Raw genomic sequence first — 21,058 nt, 5'->3', positions numbered from 1 at the left:
GGCATAAGCCAAATTTGAGATATTTGAGGATTTGGAGTTGTCTAGCTTTTGTTAGACTTGTGGACCCTAAAAGACCTAAATTAGGTGTGAAAGCTGTCACTTGTGCTTTTCTTGGATATGTAACAAATAGTACAGCCTATAGATTTTTTTATATGGAAAACAAAATAATTTTTGAATTAGGTGATGCAATTTTTCATGAAGAAAAATTTCTTTTCGAATCTAAAAATGGTGGGGGTCAAAATTATCAAGAAAATATTTGATCTGAAATTGGTTCCTTTCCTCCTCTTTTACAAAACCAAGACACTGTAGTTTTTGAACCTAGAAGGAGTAAAAGAGCCAGATTAGAAAAAGATTTTGGCCTTGATTATCATGTTTTTAATGTGGAGGAAACTCCATTAACTTTACAAGAAGCTTTGGCATCTCCTGACTTTGTTTTTTGGAACGAGGCTGTAAATGATGAGATGGAATCATTATTATCCAATAAAACTTGGGTATTAGTAGATTTACCACCAAGTTGTAAAACTATTTGCTGTAAATGGGTTTTGAGAAAAAAACTTAAATCGGATGGAACTATTGATAAATATAAAGTAAGGCTTGTTGCAAAAGGTTTTAAACAACAAGTAGATCTTGAATTTTTTGATACATTTTCTCCAGTTACTAGAGTTACATCCATTAGATTATTAATTGCAGTGGCTGCAATTCATGATTTAAAAATTCATCAAATAGATGTTAAAACAGCCTTTTTAAATGGAGACCTGGGTGAAGAAATCTATATGGATCAACTTGAGGGTTTTGTGGAACCCAGTCAAGAAAGCAAAGTGTGCAAGTTAGTTAAATCCCTATATGACTTAAAACATGCCCCTAAACAGTGGCATGAGAAATTTGATTCATGTATGATTGAGAATGACTATAAAACGAATGAATGTGATAAATGCATCTACTATAAATCTGAAGAAAATTCACATGTCATTATTGGCCTCTATGTGGATGATTTACTTATATTTGGCTCTAATTTGCATATCATCGTGGAAACTAAAAATATGTTTAGTAGCCATTTTGATATGAAAGATCTTGATGAGGCTAATTATATTCTGGGAATGAAAATTACCAAAAGCTGTGATGGTATATTTCTTGATCAGTCGCATTATGTTGAGAAAATTTTGAGAAAATATAATTTTTATAACTGCAAGCATGTTCTTACTCCTGTTGATCCTCATGTGCATTTATTTCCTATTGAAAATGATGAGGATGTAATTAATCAAAAGGAATATGCTAGTATGATTGGTAGCTTGCGTTATGCGACTGACTGTACTAGACCTGACATTGCATATGCAGTTGGAGTACTTAGCAGGTTTACTAGCAAGCTTGGCAGTGATCACTACTGGCTAGCCATTGAGCGGATTATGAAATATTTATCTGGTACCACAAAATATGGCTTGTTTTATAATAAGTATCCTGCAGTACTTGAAGGTTACAGTGATGCCGATTGGAATACCTTGTCAGGTGATTCATTATCAACCACTGGTTACTTATTTACATTGGGAGGTGGTGCTATAAGTTGGAAATCGAAAAAACAAACCATTATTGCTAATTCAGCAATGGAGGCTGAGTTTATTGCTTTAGCTACAGCTAGTGAAGAAGTAAATTGGTTGAGAGATTTGTTAAATGAAATCTCTTATTGGGAAAAACCGATTCCACCTATATTAATTCATTGTGATAGCACCGCAGCAATTGGTCGAGTTAATAACCGTTATTATAACGGTAAATCCAGACCTATCAGAAGAAAACACAGTACTGTGAGATCATATATGAATAATGGCATTATAAATGTGATTATATTAAATCTGGTGATAATCTTGCAGATTCATTAACTAAGGCCTTAGCAAGAGATAGAGTCTGGAATACATCGAGGGGGATGAGGTTGAAGCCCATTGAATATAGCAAGAGCCATGTATGAGGATAATCAACCCAGGGACCAGAGATCATGTAACTGGGTTCAATGAGAAAAACGATCATATGATGGCCATGAGAAATGCACTAAATTACTTTTTTCCTATCCCTATGATGTAAGTGCATTTATCCTGTAACGTTGTAGAGGTTGAGTTATTAAAAAACTCTTAATGAATTTATGTAGCTCTTATTGGGTGGGGTGTCATAGTTACAGAAGCACCCTTGACAGAATTCACCTATGTGAGTGTGGTAGTGGGGCCGCTACCTATGAGATTTGGGCTAATTCTCAAACACACTCATGAATCTTGGGATCGCACAAGGCCATAATGTGCTAGCTTTTAAAGCTTTTGTGAACACCTGGAATATTATGTGTGTGCAATACTTATTTATTTCCTTTAAGTAGTCATAGTTCAATGCTGAGCATACTATTGGCTCTAGAGTAGATATTATTGTTTCACTAATGAAGGTTCAATGCAGAGCACACCTACCATGATGCATAATATCCTTATTTGCCTAATAATCTCAGTTTTGGTTACCTATAATATTAAAATATGCGGGGGGATGTTAGCAGGTATTTTAATATTATAATGTGTTATAGGTTGGTTTTTCTTTTCTTTCTCTCCAAGTCTCTTCGAGTCTTCATCAAGTCCACCAATTCTTATCCTCTCCAAGACTTCCAAGGTAAGTTTCCAAAGTCTTGGTCTTGGTCCACCAAGACTTATCCTTTTCAAGTCCACCATGCTTATCCATCCAAGTCCTCATCCGTTTCATATCCACCAAGGCACCTCCAAGCCTTATCTCCTATATATTTGAGCTAATGTCCTATCTTGGTGCAAGGGTGAAGAAGTTTTGGTTGTGTTATTATGTCTTGAGTGAGATTATCAGGCAAATAAAAAAGGGTGTGTGTGATAAAGCTTTGGGTTCAACCAATTGTGCAGTGTTGGTGAACCATACGACTTAGTCGGACTGTTGTATCCTAGGGGGGACAAGTCAAGGTTTTTTTTGCTGCACCGGTGTGAGGCTTTGCCTAACTGCAGAGGGCTTGAATCTCCTTAAAGAGAGCGAATTTCCCGCGCCTCAGCCCTTATATTAGTTATTGTAACTTTTATTATTTGTATTTTCTAGTGTGTTATTTGTAATTATCACCAACACAAAACATTTCGAATTCAAAGCATTTCCAAATTTGGAAACCCAAAAAAAATGAAGACATAAGAAACCTTCACTCCCATCTTTCCTTGTCGCAGCAAGCATTAACTCCTTTTTATCGTCCTTTCAAAACTGTTCTATCAAGAAAAAACAATGACCGACAATATTTGAAACCAACAATGCATGCATGAAATGCCACAAACACTTTTTTGAAACGCTTGTTATCTTGAAAATCTAACTCAAAACTACTACTTGAATTGTTCTTCAATGCCTTATCAAAATACCACTGTAATTGATCGAATGACAAACAAGAATCCCCATATGTACTACATTTTGCTTTTTCAACCCCCAACTAACCATAGTTATAACTGATTGAGACCCCATACTCGTCTTTCATTTCTTTGACAACATCCACTGGACGAGTTAAAGGTTTTACACTTACCTCTTCAAGTATCAGCGCGGAAACTAAGTTGGAAGTCATCCTAGCATGTTTACTAGTACGAACCACCACACCACACGTATGTTCATTTTTCAAAGTTCTTATGTAAAAGAACCCATTTGTTTTTTCAACTGTAGCATGTACACGTTACATACATACTCTTAATTCCTTAAATACACATTCTACCGTAATCTTCAGTTTGTCATTTTTAACATACGTAAACTGAAAACCAACCTTAATAGCATACTTGCATAAAACAGTACGGAACTCAACCACACCACCCTTAAACTTTTGTCTAACACTCGTAATATTATTTCGCCAACCAACTGACAATAACACCTTTTCTTGGTGAGAACAAAACTTAGAGAGTGAATTCTTTTCAATATCCACGACCCTATCACATTCACCATGCACAACATCTATCCAATTAGACCCCATTTCATTCTCTTAATCATAAGTACTACACCTAATAATTGAAACATCAACTATATCAACACCACATGCACAAACAACCCTCAACATATTCAGAAAATCAATATTATTTCGAACCATACAATTTGGATGGCCCACAATAGAATATGAAATTTACATTGTCTTAGGTTTCAAATTCTCCTATGTTTTACACAAAATGCCAACCAATTCCTCAAAATTCAATTCGCATAAAACATTAATGACAATAGTATCATTTCCATATTTTCACAACAACAACACTGCACTGTCCATCTAAACTGAAAGAAAAAAACATGAAAAATAACTTGTTCAATATAAAAACACTTCACAAGAACAACATAAAAGTCCAAAGAAATTTTTAATAATTATAATTTTCTCTGGATTACAATGACAAGCTTATAAGTTTCTCTGAACTTATATTCTAGACTCAAATATAAGACTAGACACATTTACAAGCATATATATATTCACCTTCAAGATAACAAAAACAAAATCACAAAAAACTTAATGAATCCAGAGAGAATCACAGAGAAATTTAATGCTAACTATTAAACATAATCATAGACAAAAAATCACACAGAAGATTCGTTATAAAATTGTAAGCTTCTCTACGATTTTCATTGGACTACAAGCTTACAATTTTTTCTATGTGATTGTGCAGTATTGCATTCAAATCAAAATCCAGAGAAATTTACGAACTTACAAACACCTTCAAGATAACAAAAAACATTGCATTGTGTGAAAACTTACAATTTTCTCTGTGATTTTATCTGCATTAGAAACTTATAATAATATGCCCATATGAACTTATAATTTTCTCTGTGATTTTTGTTAGATTATAATAACAAACTTACAATTTTCTCTAGACTACCAATAAAAGTGCAGAAAAAACAGATAACAAAACTTAGAGAACAAAAAATGACAAGAAATTTACACTTATCTCTGGTGTAGAGAAATTTCTCTAGTTTGAAAAAATAAAGAACAAAACTTATCATTGATAAGCATGCTAATAAAAAAACAGAGCACGAAAAATGATCTCTAAAAATCGAAATCAACTCCATTATCAACTCTCTTTGAAATTGATCAAAACACAGAGAATGAAAAATGAACTCCAAAAATCAAAATCAACTCTATCAAGCTCATCTCTCTCTAAAATTGATCAATAACAGAGAATGAAAAATCAACTGTAAAAATCATAAACAACTTCACTGAGCTGGCCTCTCTTTAAATTGATTAAAACTGAAAACAAAAACCTAATGCAAAATACACTTGAAAAACTAATATGAAATCGAAATTTTTACATACAATTCAAATCAAAAATTGAAATCCATATGGAATCTTCATCGAAAACATACCTGATTCAACTCTACTGAAAAACCTACAAGATCAACACCACTACAACACCTACACGATCATAGCAATCTCCATCGTCAAGTCCACTGCAACACTTGCAAAATCCCTACGAAATCTCCACCTTAAAGTCCATCCCCATGAAATCTTCTACAAAATAGCAATAAAATATTTAGTTTGCCAAAATCCAAACAAACGTATATTATAAAGAAGGGTAAATTAGGTATTTTACAACCTAAAATAAGGTTGAGCGACTTTAGGCATAAAACAATATTATTGTGGACCTCTCTTCCTACCAAAAGTTGGGCAGGATCTTTGACCAATTTCCTTAGACCAATTTCCCCCTTTATAAATCCGTATATTTTGACCCCTTTAACTAAAAAAAACATTACTTTCACCCCATGCAGATCCATTCTAAACTATATCCAAGAGGGTGTATTTATACTATTTTCATAGTTGAGAGAATAAATATTTATGAGTTCATAAATGAAACATTTGCTAATAGTTGAAGAGATCTTAGTGATACTATTTAATAACTGAAGAGGTCTTTGCATAATTAATTTTTAAATAATTCAAGAGGGTTCTACTAGTCTTTTGGGAGAAAAGGAGAGAGGGGGCACTGGTTCATAACTTATATGTCCATGATGAAAAGCTTCACAAAATGATGTTATTTGGTATTATTTATTGCAAATTATAAGTTGATAATTTAAAATTATAAATCAAAAAATATCTCTTACTTAATTTATTATTATTTTTATTTTAATTAAATTATTTTTATTTAATAAATTATGAATGAAAGTTGTACCAAATAATTTATTACAAACTTTCAAAATAAAAAACGCTATAAACAATCGAGATTAACTGCACTAAATAGCCCCAATTTAGCTGATATTGATTTTCTTGCAGAGGCTGCTGTCCCCTAGTCTTCCCTTAGCTCGTGAAATCCATCATTTGAATTATTTATTTTATAAAATTCTTTATTTATATTTATAAAAATAAATTAAAATTAAACCAATCTCATAATTAATTTATTTGTTTACGAATAATATATACAAAAAATTTATAAAATAAATAATTTAAATTATAAAAAATAAAATTTTAATAAATCCTACCAATCTAAACAAATCTCTTAAATTCAAATTTAAAATCAAGAAAAAAAAAAGAGAAGAAAATGACAAAAGAAAAAAAAAAAATCCCGTTTCCTAATATTTGAGTTGTGTCTAGAATTCCAATTTTATGGGTTGTCTCCGAAGTAGCTACCGATCGAAGGAAAGTGAAAGAATTCTCTTAACCAACGGGTGTCCACCTAACCTATGGACCATCTGACAACAAATAAATTAAATCCGGACTGTCCCTAAATTCTTGTAGAGCAGAGACTTTTGATTGATCTAAAAATTGGCATCTCACTCTCTTTCTCTCTTTTTCCTATTTCTCTCTCTCCATATTACACTTGTATTAATTAAGCAAATGAAATCTTATTACTTCGGTTAACAAGGGGGAAGTCTTGGTTCCACCATTTCTTGATACTCTCTCTCTTAAAAGCGAGTAGGAGAGCAAAAACAGAGAGGAGAGGATGAAGATGGACATGAAAGCAGAGACGTTGACGCTGGTATTGGTCAATCTGGCTGGGATCATGGAGAGAGCCGATGAGTCTCTGCTTCCTGGAGTCTACAAGGAAGTCGGCTTGGCTCTCCACACCGACCCAACTGGCCTTGGCTCCCTTACTCTCTACAGATCCATAGTACAGTCGGCTTGCTACCCACTCGCCGTCTACCTCTCTGTCCGTCACAACCGTGCCCACGTCATCGCCCTCGGCGCTTTCCTCTGGGCCGCCGCCACTTTCCTCGTCGGCATTTCCTCCACTTTCTTTCAGGCAATTCTCTCTCTCTCTCTGTCTGCGAATCAAGACTTGACTATCTATGAATTATTTGAAATTATCATTGTATATATATTCTACGAATCTCATACTACATCAATTTAATTTTCACTACACAATCACTCATCCAAAAAATATCTATAGACAGATAAATCTGAATTCGAGACTTGGTATTGAAGTAATAGGGAGCAAACAGAAGGTTCTTCCAAATTTGAGTTTAAAAAAAACCTAATTTAAAATGAATAATTCTAACCTTTTTATCAATTTGTTTAAAAAATTCACATCTTATCCCAAAATTATCCCTAATGCTTTATCTCTTTAGATTTTTATCAAATTCAAATTTAATAAACATTTGATGAGTTGTCAATTTGATTTTTAAAAAAAAAATTACTCTCTTGATTTGATGAATATTTAATAAAATGATTGGAGATGATTTTTGATAATTTTTTCATTAAATTTAATTTAAATTTGATGAAAGAAAATATGAAAGACAGGAAATGCTCTCAGTATAAAAATATAGATTTATTGACAAACAAGTTTGATTTAATGAATGAATTGTGGGATGATAAATAGGAGATGGTGTTTGATGTAGTATTATTGTGTTTCTTGTCAATTGTCAAGGATTTAAGGACACAAAATGTGGTTGTGTTTTAGCAAAATTGAGTTTCTTCATGATTAGTTGTGTTACATGTGTAGATCGATTGGAGCCTGTTTGGTTGAGTTGGATTGGAGAAATGGAAAATTAGGATTTTTATTGGAATTTTGGGGGTTGGTGGGTTTTTGTATGGTTTTTAGTCTTGTGAAATCACAGCTTTTATAATTTAAATAGGCATAGCTTTTTTAAGAATTAGGTATTAATCTAAATCAGCATAGTTAGTTTATCTTTTAATTTTTTAAATTTTTAATAGGTCTTATAAATATTTTATTTCAATATCAAGTCTAATATGTTTATATTACAATAATAGAACAATGATATTTAATTATACTATTTGCATATTCTCTTATTAATCCTTACTTTGTATGTAGTCATAAAAGACATGCATGATATAATAAGAATACATTAATTTAACAAATTATATTTGTGGGATTTCAAAAGAAATCTTAACCCCAAAATCTCAAGTCAAATCAATAGAAGAAAACAATAATATTTGCGCACCTGACTCCATTGATAGAGTTAATCTAAGCAGTAAACTTCTTAATGATTATTGTCTTCCACTCGAAAACCCTGCTCTTGTTTGCTCTCACACATTGATGGAAAAATATGAGATTGAGGCTAGGGTTGAAGTGGGGACCTTAACCATATATTTATAAAGCCCTAATTCCATATTAGCCCATCACAAAATATAGAATTACAAGTGGGCTTAAACTGGTCTTTACACATATGGTTTAACCCATACTCTTTTAGTGCACATAACATGACAAAAAAATATGTGCTATTAGAGATGTGTCCATAACCTGGTTATGTTTCTGTATGGATCATAATTTAATGAGTCTAACCGACACCACGCAAACTTCATTTAACCTCATACTTTATTTAACAGAATACAATGTATAATTATTTGATCTATGTAGGCCCACCTATAGAAAATTCCTTACAATCTTCCACTGGTCAACTTGATATTAAACATTGTTAAATTTATGAGCTCAAACTTTTTCCGTTAAAATTTATGAGTGTCATCTCTAAAACAATCTGGTCCACTAAAAACATCAATATAGGATCATAACGACCTTTGTCGCATTTATCATGGCAAGACCCATCCATGGTCACAAATACCAATATCATCAATGACATAGATCAAGTATGGATGTGTAGCATGGAAATTTCATGTAAAATGATCTCCTATCATGTCTATGTCCAACTGATCCAACTTTATAACTCAAAAGAGTTCATGTATTAAATTCTTTTTTTTCAACTTTATGTTTAACCACAATAGAAAAAAAAAAAAAAAAACATCTTTATTTCAGAATCATCCAAAAATAAACCAAAAGTGATCAAAGTAAGACAGACTTCCACTAACAACACACATCACTAGAACTAAACACTCCCATACGAGCTACATGCTCCTTGAATGCTTTAGGTGGTAAGCCATTAGTAAGCGGATCTACAATCATGAGGCATGTGCTAAGCTACTCAATTGACACATGATGACTCTGAACTTTTTCCTTCATGACAAGAAATTTTATGTCAATATGTTTTGATTTTGACAAACTCTTGTCATTCTTGGAATAAAGTTCAGCAGCTTTATTATCACAATAAATCTTTAGTTGAAGTCCCAAGATAAAATTCCGCATCCATATTGCTTGATTGGATGCCTCGTAGCAAGCAATAAATTCAGCTTCCATGGTAGATGAAGCTATGAGTGCCTGTTTGACACTTTTCCATGACACAGCTCCTCTAGCTAACACGAAAACATAACCACAAGTGGATCTCCTACTATCGAGGCAACCAGCAAAATCGAAGTCTGAATATCCAATCATCTCCAAGTGATCAAACCTTCTGTATGTGAGCATATAATCTTTTGTTTGTAGATACTGCATTACCCTTTTAACTGCTTTCCAGTGATCCATGCCTGGATTGCTTAAATATCTTCCAAGCATTCCAACTGTGTACGCAATATCCGGACGCGTACAAACTTGAGCATACATGAGGCACTCCACTGCTGAAGCATAAGGGATGTCCTCCATCTATTTCTCTTTCATGTTATTCTTTGGGCATTGGAGCAAACTCAATTTATCACCCTTTGCAATGGGTGCATCACCTAGTGCACAATTTTGCATTCCAAACCTACTGAGCACCCTTTCGACATATGCCTTTTGTGATAAGCCAATTATACCACGTGATCTATCGCGATGATTCTGTATGCCTATTACAAAAGATGCATCACCAAGATCTTTCATCTCAAAATTCTTTGAAAGAAATCTCTTAGTTTCATGCAATAAACCCATGTTACTGCTTGCCAGTAAAATGTCATCAACATATAACACTAGAAAAATAAATTTACTCCCACAAAACTTGTGATAGACACATTGATCTACAATGTTTTCCTTAAAACCATAATAGGAAATCACTTGATCAAACTTTCGATACCATTGACGAGATGCCTGCTTTAAACCATAGATGGATTTCTTTAGTTTGCAAACTAAATGTTCTGATCCCTTAGTCTCAAAACCTTGTGGTTGCTCCGTATATATGGTTTCTTCAACATTGCCATTAAGAAACATAGTCTTTACATCCATTTGGTGAAGTTCTAGGTCATAATAAGCCACAAGTGCCATAATAATCCTAAAAGAGTCTTTCAATGAAACCGGAGAGAAAGTCTCTTTACAGTCAATGCCTTCCTTTTGAGTGAAGCCTTTAGCAACAAGACATGCTTTATATCTTTCGACATTGCCTTTAGAGTCCCGTTTGGTCTTAAAGACCCATTTACAACCAATTGGTTTTATACCCTTAGGCAATTCAACAATATTCCAAACGTCATTGTCTTTCATAGACTTTAATTCATCGACCATGGCATCCATCCACTTTAAGGAGTGAACACTTTGTTTGGCTTGATTGAAAGAAGTTGGATCATCTTCCAATCCTATATCCAACTCATGTTCTTGGACATAAACGATATAATCATCCGAAATCCCTGATCTTTTCTCCCTATTTGATCTCCTTATAGACATTTCCAATTGAGGTTGTTGAGGTTCATCCGTATTAGTAGGAGGCAACTCAAGAATATTTTGATGGCTTGCATCCGCATCGTGTACAATGATAGTTGTCACTGTCTCATTATTTTCAATATTTACCATAGGAATGTCAATACTTTCCTCTTCAAATAAAATATTCCTGGGTTGTGAACTCCCACTACTTTCTGCATCCTTAATAAATTTAGCATTATCCATCTCAATAATGGTATTAGTGGAAGGGCAATAAAACTTAAAGCCCCTTGACCGTTTCGAGTATCCAATAAAGTAGCAACTAATAGTTCTTGAGTCCAATTTTCTTTCATTTGGCCTATAAGGCCTAGCTTCAGCTGGACAATCCCAGACATGAAAATGCCCAATGCTAGGGCTCTTTCCAGTCCATAGCTCATATGGGGTTTTAGCTGCTGCCTTACTAGGTACTCCGATTAAGAACGTAAACTGCAGTCGTTAAGGCCTCTCCCCAAAGAGATTCTGGCAAAGAATAATGATTTATCATACTTCTAACTTTATCTTTTAGGGTCCGATTTCGCCTCTCAAATACACCATTTTGACGCAGGGTCCCTGGCATGGTGTATTAAGGAAAATGCCACATTCCTGTAAGTATCTCGTAAATGGCCCTGGACGTTGTTCACCTGATCCGTCAAATCTACCATAGTATTCACCACCACGATCAGATCTAATGGCTTTAATTTTCTTATCAAGTTGATTTTCAACCTCAACTTTATATGCCTTATATACATCCAGTGCTTGTGATTTTTCATGTATTATGTATAAATAGCCATAACGAGAATAGTCATCTATGAAAGTGATAAAATACCGTTGACCATTCCAAGAAGCCGTAGGGAATGGACCACAAATATCGATATGAATCACTTCTAAGACACTTGAACTCCTGTTGGCACCTAACTTCCTTATGTTTGTTTGCTTCCCTTTTATACATTCAGTACAAATTTTAATATCTGTAAAATAAAGAGAACCAAGAACTCCACTTGACACAAGCCTTTCAATTCTCTGTCGAGAGATATGTCCCAAGCGCTTGTGCCACAACATAAAAGAGCTCTCATTAATTAATCTTCACTTTGTACCATAATTTATTATATGCAAAGTTTCATTAAACTTTACGTGAGAAACATTTAAGTCTAACCTGTATAGATTATCAATCAAAAAACCTGTACCAATAAAATTTGAATTTTGAAAGAGACTAAATTTTTCTTTTCCAAATGAACAAGTATAACCAGATTTGTCCAAACAAGAAACAGAAATCAAATTCCATCTAAATGACGGTATATAAACAGTCTCATCTAAATCCAAATAAAAACCAGATTCTAATTTTAATCTAAAGACTCCAATGGCCTCAACACTTGCTTTATTGCCATCTCCCATGTAAATAAACCTTTCGGCATCGCTGGGCAGTCGGCTCCTTAGGCAACCCTGCATGGTAACACTAATGTGAATAATAGCTTCCGTATCTATCCACCAAGTGAGGGGTGGTACTTTAGCTAAATTAAATTCAGAACAAACAAAACTGAAATTATCACCTTTCTTTGCGAGCCACTGATGGTACGTGGGACAATCCTTCTTCACATGACTGGCAGCCTTCTTGCAAAAGAAACAAGAAAGAACCTTATCATGTTTCCGTTGCACCTTTGCATGTGAAGTCCCGACATCTGCAGTTCCCTTACCTTTAATATCTCTTTTTCTTTTCTTAGTGCCCGATTTGCCATGAGGAAAAGTTGTCAAGTGAGCACTTTCCGTCTTTTCTTGTTTTAGCCTTTCTTCCTCTGCACACATTGAGCAATGAGCTCATTAAAAGTCCACTTTTCCCTTTGAGTATTATTATTAATTTTAAAGGGACCAAAAAGTGAAATCAGAATGAGATGCACAAGAATTTCATCAAAAAATTCTGACTTTGGAGCTCTCATTCTAGTAACAAGATTAGACATCTCTATAATGTACTCTCCTATATTTCCTTTGCCATTATACCACAGGGCGACAAGTTTGCTAAGAAGCTTACTTGTCTCCACCTTTTCTAATGCAACAAATCGGTCTGCAATTTGGCTTAAAAATTTCTTGAAGTTCTGTTCCTTAGGAATTGCACCTCAAATTGTGTCAGAGATAGAATGCTTTATTATCATAAGACTCATGCGATTTGAACGTTCCCACTTTTCATATGCAGCTTTTTCATCAGTTGAACTTTTATCTGTAAGTGCAGAAGGCTTATTAACATGAAGCGCATAATCCAAATCCATACACCCAAGAACAATGGTAACATGCTCTTTCCACTTTTTAAAGTTAGAACCATTAAGAATTGGAATACTGTTCAAACTGGCAAATATAGAAGATGTATTCACTATATACAAAAGAAAAGAAATCTCACAATTAATAAATGTCCCATCTACCTTAATGCATTGATAAAAGCATAAAACCATAATTATTATCATGCAAAAAAAATTAGTCTAATCAAAGGGGCAATAAATTAGACTATAGGGAATTAAATTTAATAACAAAAATTAAATCTGTAATAATGGGCCCTCATGAGAAACCTAATCCATCATTACAATCAAGTCTTTGAACAAGTATTGTAACATGCAAGTGGTTTTTTCCCAATGAGGCTAATTAATATGAATAATGTAAAAATAAGTCTGGCCAAACAATAGGTCTTCCTTTGGGCCGACTATTGAATGCATAGATTAATCCCATAATTATATCACCCACACCTTGGATTGTCTATGATCCAGCCAAAATAATAACTTTCCTATGGGCCAATTAGTACTTGCATGAATCTAGACATAACCATATGCAATCCAAAACTTTTATCTCGAATTCAAGAAAATTTACATGACAGAGACCACTTAGGTGGTATATCACTTCAATTATCTTAAATTCTAGGTATGAATTGCGAATTCAACTTCAATATTCTGTATTCAAATAAATAGTGCAATCATAACCACAAAACAATATGGTTATTGACAGCACCACAATAATAACAAGAATGTATAAATAAAAAAGAACCTGATCAAACTAGATTCATGACCATAAAAAGATTCTATACATGATGCAACAAGGCTGCCTTTTGCTTTAATAATAATTGTTATTATATTAATCAATGACAAATAAGAGAACATGAACTCAAACCATGCCATGGGTATGACAACATTGTATATTGCGCAGTGGAAATCATAATGATATACATACACGATTAGTCAACAATCCATAATAATTATAAATAAAAGTACTAATGCGAGAAACCGACGCTAGCCGTAGGATACATAGATCACATATCAATAGCCTTATATCTCCTTCAAATAATTAATATATATTTGAGAACAAAAGTCTATGCAAAGAAGCCATTAAATCTTTGAATGGCCTTCAATCTTGACCTATGTCATGAAACCACTATTACGGTAATAGGTAACAGTTTGAAAATATCATATGCAGAGGCAAAAAATAAAATATGTATACTGATCGATACGGTGACAATAAAACTAAATAGAGATATTAAATTGTCACATGGCTTGGAAAAAAAAAAAAAATACTAATTAAAGAAAATAAAATTTATATTTTCTTCAATGATCTGACAAGAAGCTCTGATACCACTTGTGGGATTTGAAAAGAAATCTTAACCCCAAAATCTCAAGTCAAATCAATAGAAGAAGACAATAATAGTTGCGTATCTACACCATTAATAGAGTTAACCTAAGCGGTAGACTTCTTAATGATTATTGTCTTCCGCTCCAAAACCCTGCTCATGTTTGCTCTCACACACTGATGGGAAAATATAAGATGGAGGCTAGGGTTGAAGTGGGGACCTTAACCATATATTTATAAAGCCTTTACAAGTGGGCCTAAACTGGTCTCTACACATATGGTTTAACCCATACTCTTTTAGTGCACATAACATGACAAAAAATTTGTGCTATTAGAGATGTATCCATGACCCGATCATGCTTCTGTATGCATCATAATTTAACGAGTCTAACCGACACCACTCATACTTCATTTAACAAAATACAATGTATAATTATTTGATCTATGTAGGCCCACCTACAGAAAATTCCTTACAATATTATTTTAACTCACTATGTTCTTCTTATCAAAAGCAAAGTATTGATAAACTATTCTTGTATATATTCTTATAATTATATTATATTATAGGAAAAATTACATTTGTAGTCCCTATATTTTAACCCTCCCCGGGTCATTTTGGACCCTATAGTTTCAATGGGCTCGATTTTGATCCCGAATTTATGATTTTGTCTCAATTTGGTCCAATTGATTACATTTGGTAGTAAGTTTGATAGAAAATACACACATAAGTGACTTGTGTTATGTTTTTATAGGCAAAATTGATACTTATTTAACTTAGTGAGTTAACTTCATTAATGATCATTTTCCTTCAAAAACACTAATCGGCATTATGAATTGGACCAAATTGACACAAAATCTGAAATTAATGGTCAAAACCAAGCTAATTGAAATTACAAAGACCAAAATGATACAAAGAATAAAATGCAAGGACTATCGATGTAATTTACCATATATTATATTATAATGCTATGCAAAAAATGCTACATTTCTAATTTCAAATATATTGAAAAAATAGTCTCTCTTTCGTCTAATGATCACTCTTGTTAATATTAAAATAATTTAAGAATATTTATGGATGAGTATTTTAATACTAACGTTTTTGTATTAGGTGAATGATAAAGCAAGAGGTGTAACATATATGCATATGATACCTATGATTTCTTAATTTCCAAGTACAATTTGAATCATAACGTAAGATACACATCTAAACTCAACAAGCTATGTTGTAGTAAACGTGCCATAATATCATTTGCTTAGTCTGGGAAAGAAACGGGCAAGGGAATGATCAGGATTGAGAGGTTGCACTTCAAAGGTATTGCTATCTATCCATCTCTCTATGGAGTCGATTCACTGGAAAAGGGAGGACGACGTACGAGTTCAATCCTGCCTTGTTATCTGGGGCATTTCTATATTGTTGGTAGGGGGTGGACAAAGACCGTCAACAGCTACAAGCACAGGAGAGGAGAACGGAAGCAACTTAGCAGTGAAATGAGCCTTTCAACGGAAACCACTTACTGAAACAAGCCACTCCTACCAGCTCAGCTAGAGACGGCTCAAAGCAAGCAGAAGCAATCGGAGGTGCCATGACAGAACGCTCAAAGTAGGGTGGCGCCTCTTCCAGTTTCATATCTGGGTTTACCTCTAGGGGCATCATTCAAGGCAACGGGGGTATGGGATGGGGTGGTGGCCCGTGTTCAGCGGCGCTTGGCAGGCTGGAAAAGGCAGTATTTATCTAAAGGTGGCAGACTTACGTTGATTAAGAGTGTCTTGTCCAGCATTCTGACTTACTTTATGTCCGTTCACGTGATTCCGGTGTCTGTAGCAACACGGATTGAGCGGTTGCAGAGGGATTTCCTCTGGGGAAATGGAGGGGAGGGATCTTATCATTTGGTGGCTTGGGATTGGATTTGTAGTTCCAAGGTTCATGGGGGTTTAGGGGTTCGGAGGTTGGTCCTGTTTAATGTGGTTTTGTTGGGCAAGTGGTGGTGGCATTTTGTGGAGGAGAGGGATCGCCTTTAGAGGAGGGTGGTGGTTGCGAAGTTTGGTGTGGGGCAGTGAGGGTGGTGTTCAGGTAGGGTGGGGCAATCGCATGGCCATGGTCTTTGGAAAGGGATTTGGTTGGGGTGGGAGGAGTTTTGGAAGAGGGTTCTGTTCCAAGTAGGGGTGGGAGATAGAATTCGATTTTGGCGGGATAGGTGGTGTGGTGACGTTCCATTGGAAGTGCGGTTCCCTTCGATTTATGCTCTTGCCGTTGATAGAGAGGTTTTGGTGGGTGATGTAAAGTGTGGCCATGGGGATTCGATTGTTTGGAATGTGCACTTGCGCCGTGCTATTCAGGATTGGGAGCAAGATCAGTTGATGGCGTTGTTGGGTTTTTTATATGAGTTGCGAGTTGGGAGGGCTGGGCAGGATTCTTTGGTGTGGAATTGTCCTGGGGCTAAGGGGAAATTTTCTGTGTCCTCGTATTATACAGTGCTAGCCCATGCGGAGGCTGTTGTTTTTCCGTGGAAATGTGTCTAGGTGTCAGGTTCGCCATCCAAGGTGGCATTTTTTGTGTGGACGGCTATGTTGGGGCGTATCTTGACATTGGATAATCTAATTCGCCGTGGCCATATATTGGTTAATTGGTGCTGCATGTGTTGTGGTGAAGTGGAGTCGGTGGCCCATTTGCTCGTTCATTGTCCAGTTACTCATCGCCTATGGATGCTTGTGGTTGCAACTTTTGATTTGGCCTGGGTGCAACCAGTTTCAGTTATGGCGGTTTTGCAAAGTTGGATGGGGGGTCGTGTTGGTAGGCGGCGGTGGAAAGCGTGGTTGCTTGCTTCTCATTGTATTGTTTGGTTGGAACGTAATAGGCGTGTTTTCCAAGGGGTGTCTCATTCTGTTCCTTGGTTGGAACGCCGACTACTTGTCGTTTTGCATAGTTAGCTGACCTGTTCGGTTGATCCTGATGTTTTGGCATTTGTAGATTTTGTGGAGGATTTGACTTGTTAATATGTTGAGCCTTTGTGGCTTCTAGTTTGTATTCTTTGCATATTCTTGATACTTTTCTAATAAAGTTTGGTTATTTATCAAAAATAAATAAATAAATAACAGAACGCTCAAAGTGGAACACAGAGTGGAGTCCAATCCATATCTATATTTCTTTAGTGGTGAAGCTATCACAAATTTATCTTCTTTGGGTTGGGTGTACGATACTTGGTTGATCCGGATTCTCTTCTCAAAAATTTAGAGCCACTAATCCTAATTGAAAAACTCATTTCAGGGTTGGTTGACATTCCATAGACTTTCAAGTAATGTCAAATAAAGTTGGGGGGACTTGAGATTTTTTTATTTTTAAAATTGATGTCTTGCAAGCCGAGAATAGTCAGTTTTCTGTAACACAGTATTTGCTTCCTTTACACAATATATTGCATCATCTAATGCTTAATTGTCTTAACTGGTTAATCAGGTGGCTATTTCAAGAGGTTTGAATGGAATAGGACTTGCCATAGTCACACCAGCCATTCAGTCCCTAGTTGCAGACTCAACTGATGAGACCAACCGTGGTATGGCTTTTGGATGGCTACAATTAACCGGAAACTTTGGTTCAATCATTGGTGGGCTTAGTGCAGTGCTGATAGCCTCAACATCATTCATGGGTATTCCAGGTTGGAGAATAGCTTTCCATCTGGTTGGACTAATTAGTGTTATAGTTGGTGTTTTGGTTCGCCTCTTTGCCAATGATCCCCGCTTTTCTGATAGTAATGCTAAAGCTCAAATTCCACGTAAACCCTTCTTGTCTGAACTGATGGACCTGGTTAAAGAAGCAAAATCAGTAATAAAAATACCGTCTTTCCAAATAATTGTGGCCCAAGGAATCGCAGGATCATTTCCTGGGTCAGCTTTGTCATTTGCTCCTATGTGGTTAGAGCTCATTGGTTTCTCCCACAAGAAAGTGGCATTACTTTGGACCCTTTTCGTTATGGCTGGCTCACTTGGTGGTCTGTTTGGAGGAAGGATGGGGGATATCCTTGCCCAACGCTTTCCAAATTCTGGGAGAATAATTCTTGCACAGATTAGCTCCATTTCAGCTGTCCCTCTAGCTGCAATACTGCTGTTAGTATTGCCTGATGATCCTTCCACGACATTTATGCATGCTTTGGTCTTGTTTATCATGGGATTCTACACATCCTGGAATGCTCCAGCTGCAAACAAGTATGTCTCTTCAAACTCGAATATAGTTTTTTCTCATGTTTATGGACTAAAGGGAGTGGAGATACGAGCTTTCTTAAATCTCTCATATTGCATAATAGAACTTGATTGGCATGGACCAACAATTTTAAGTTTAAACTTGCACCTCTAGGGAACCTTGAATATTTGTGAAATTTGCTAATGTGGATATGATTGTAAGGATGATTATGATACTCCCACTAACATGTTTGACATGATTCTCCCCCAAATCAATTACAAGAATGCATGTTATAGCGTGAATCAAAAATACAATATGGTATATATTCAATTGTGCATGAACCAGTGATACTACAAAAATTTAGTACATTACTGAACTATTCATTGTTGACACGTGTACAGTCCAATATTTGCAGAGATAGTTCCTGAGAGATCTCGAACGAGCATCTATGCCTTGGATCGATCTTTTGAGTCCATACTAGCTTCATTTGCTCCGCCTGTAGTTGGGGTTCTGGCACAGCATGTTTTTGGTTACAAACCAATTAAAAAAGGATCAACAGACTCGGAAGAAATTGAAACGGATAGAGAGAATGCTGCAGCACTTGCCAAGGCACTTTACGTAGCAATTGCCATTCCTTTTGCGGTATGTTGCCTCATATACTCCTTCCTCCACTGTAGTTATCCAAGAGACAGAGAGCGGGCAAGAATGCATGCTTTAATAGAGTCAGATACTCAACTGGTTGAAAATCCTGCTCCAGGAGAAGAATACTCTCAACTTCATGTTTCAGGATCTGATAAGCTACAGGAAAAGGAAATAAGTGTGACTGAAATGGATTATGAAGCTAAGGAAACCCTTGATTTTGATGAGAATGATAAGAAGAGATTGCTTTCCCACGAGATGGCTCTTTCAGATTCTAGATAGCAAATAAACATGATTGATGGAAAGCTGGTTCACACAAGTTGGACGAGCACTAAACCATTTTCATTCAAATTACATTCACCAACATTGTTTCCCCAAACTTGGTATGTGCTTGCAAGATCCCCTTCCAAGTCTATATTCATATGTTGTTTGCGTCTTGTTACCTTTTATTTACTCACGCTGTCTAAGAAGCAAGCAAGACGTTATTTTATTGTTATTATTATTGTTGTCATTATTTATTATTATCTATTATATTTTTTTCTAGACCTCTGTTTCACTATTATGAAGTTCAAAAACATCCTATGATATAAATCATTTGAGAGTTTCATTAGTTAGAACTGAAATGTCAAAGAGACATCATATTTTATCCAAATCAAAATTTGTGGGATATTTTGCATCCTCGAAGGATATTTTCTAGGATTTCAAGGCTATTCCTTCGGAATTCTTTAATGTTTCTTTATGTGATAGCTTCGATTTAATAATCTTGCATTCTAGAGCTTGGTTTTAGCATTCAAATCCTTGTAAAATTAGTAGATTTTATGACTATTCTGTCCATACCCAAGCCCAAGCTTCAATATGATCATTGCAATGAAATTGCCAACACAATTGATTCACTAAATATGCAGAGTTAAAGAGTCAATGCAATTACAATAGGCATTTCAAATAATTAACGATATACATGACGAACTCATTTTGTTTGAACAACGTATTCGGTAGTAAATTTGATATATGGATTATGTAACAATCACAGAACTTGGAAGTACCCTTTTAACAGTTAAACATCTGAATTTTCTTATTTCATGGCTTCATCATTGTGTTCCAAAACTGTTGCATCTTTGATTTCAAATTGCTGCCGTAAAATCAATGACATTTCAACCTCTGATATTCTTGGCTCTGAATCAATGCTAACATTATGCATGAATGAACCAATCTGCTCAAGTTGCTACTGTTTTGATTTTAATAATTGTTTCTCTTTTTGTTCAGTACTACAGTAGTTTGCAAACACATCTACACAGAATGTAATCAATCCTTTCTAGTGCTGAGTATTGGCCATAATCATTCAGCAATTAGAGCATCTCCACCCAAACATTCAAATTTTGGTATGCCAAATTTTTTGTAAAGCTTAGGTGGCAAATTGACATGTGTCGATTTGATATAGAAACTCTCCACCCAATATGTCAAATCTATTATTTTATTATTTTTAAAAATGAAATTATTTTATCTGATAGACTTAACATTTGACATCAATATGGAGCATGCCAAATTTGACATGTTGAGTTCATGCCAAATGCTTGGCATATCGGGTGGACTTCATTCCTCATGTCAAAATAGAATTGTTGGACTGCTACATTAGATTTGGCGCATCAGGTGGAGGTTGTCTTATATTATGAAAATATTTGTGGCAATTTTTATGAAGGAAAATCACTTATCATGCAACATATTTATTTTTTTAGTTTTTAATAATTAAGATCTGATAGAT

At 35.1% G+C, this 21,058-nt stretch overlaps 1 protein-coding gene across 1 annotated transcript; it reads left to right on the top strand.

Moving 5' to 3' along the window:
* The first annotated feature begins 6,546 nt into the window (after nucleotides 1-6,546).
* LOC114291078 (uncharacterized) lies at nucleotides 6,547-19,842 on the top strand. The gene is made up of 3 exons (XM_028235107.2): nucleotides 6,547-7,208; nucleotides 17,941-18,686; nucleotides 19,062-19,842. Exons 1-3 carry the CDS (start codon nucleotides 6,909-6,911, stop codon nucleotides 19,579-19,581), a joined length of 1,566 nt encoding a protein of 521 aa, XP_028090908.2. The 5' UTR covers nucleotides 6,547-6,908; the 3' UTR covers nucleotides 19,582-19,842.
* The last annotated feature ends 1,216 nt before the right edge of the window (nucleotides 19,843-21,058 follow it).

This window comes from Camellia sinensis, chromosome 1 (assembly GCF_055761805.1).
Source record: "Camellia sinensis isolate YWXY chromosome 1, ASM5576180v1, whole genome shotgun sequence".
Taxonomy (NCBI): Eukaryota; Viridiplantae; Streptophyta; class Magnoliopsida; order Ericales; family Theaceae; genus Camellia; species Camellia sinensis.
Note: the sequence above shows the minus strand (reverse complement) of the source record. Positions and strands in the feature narration are given on the sequence as shown.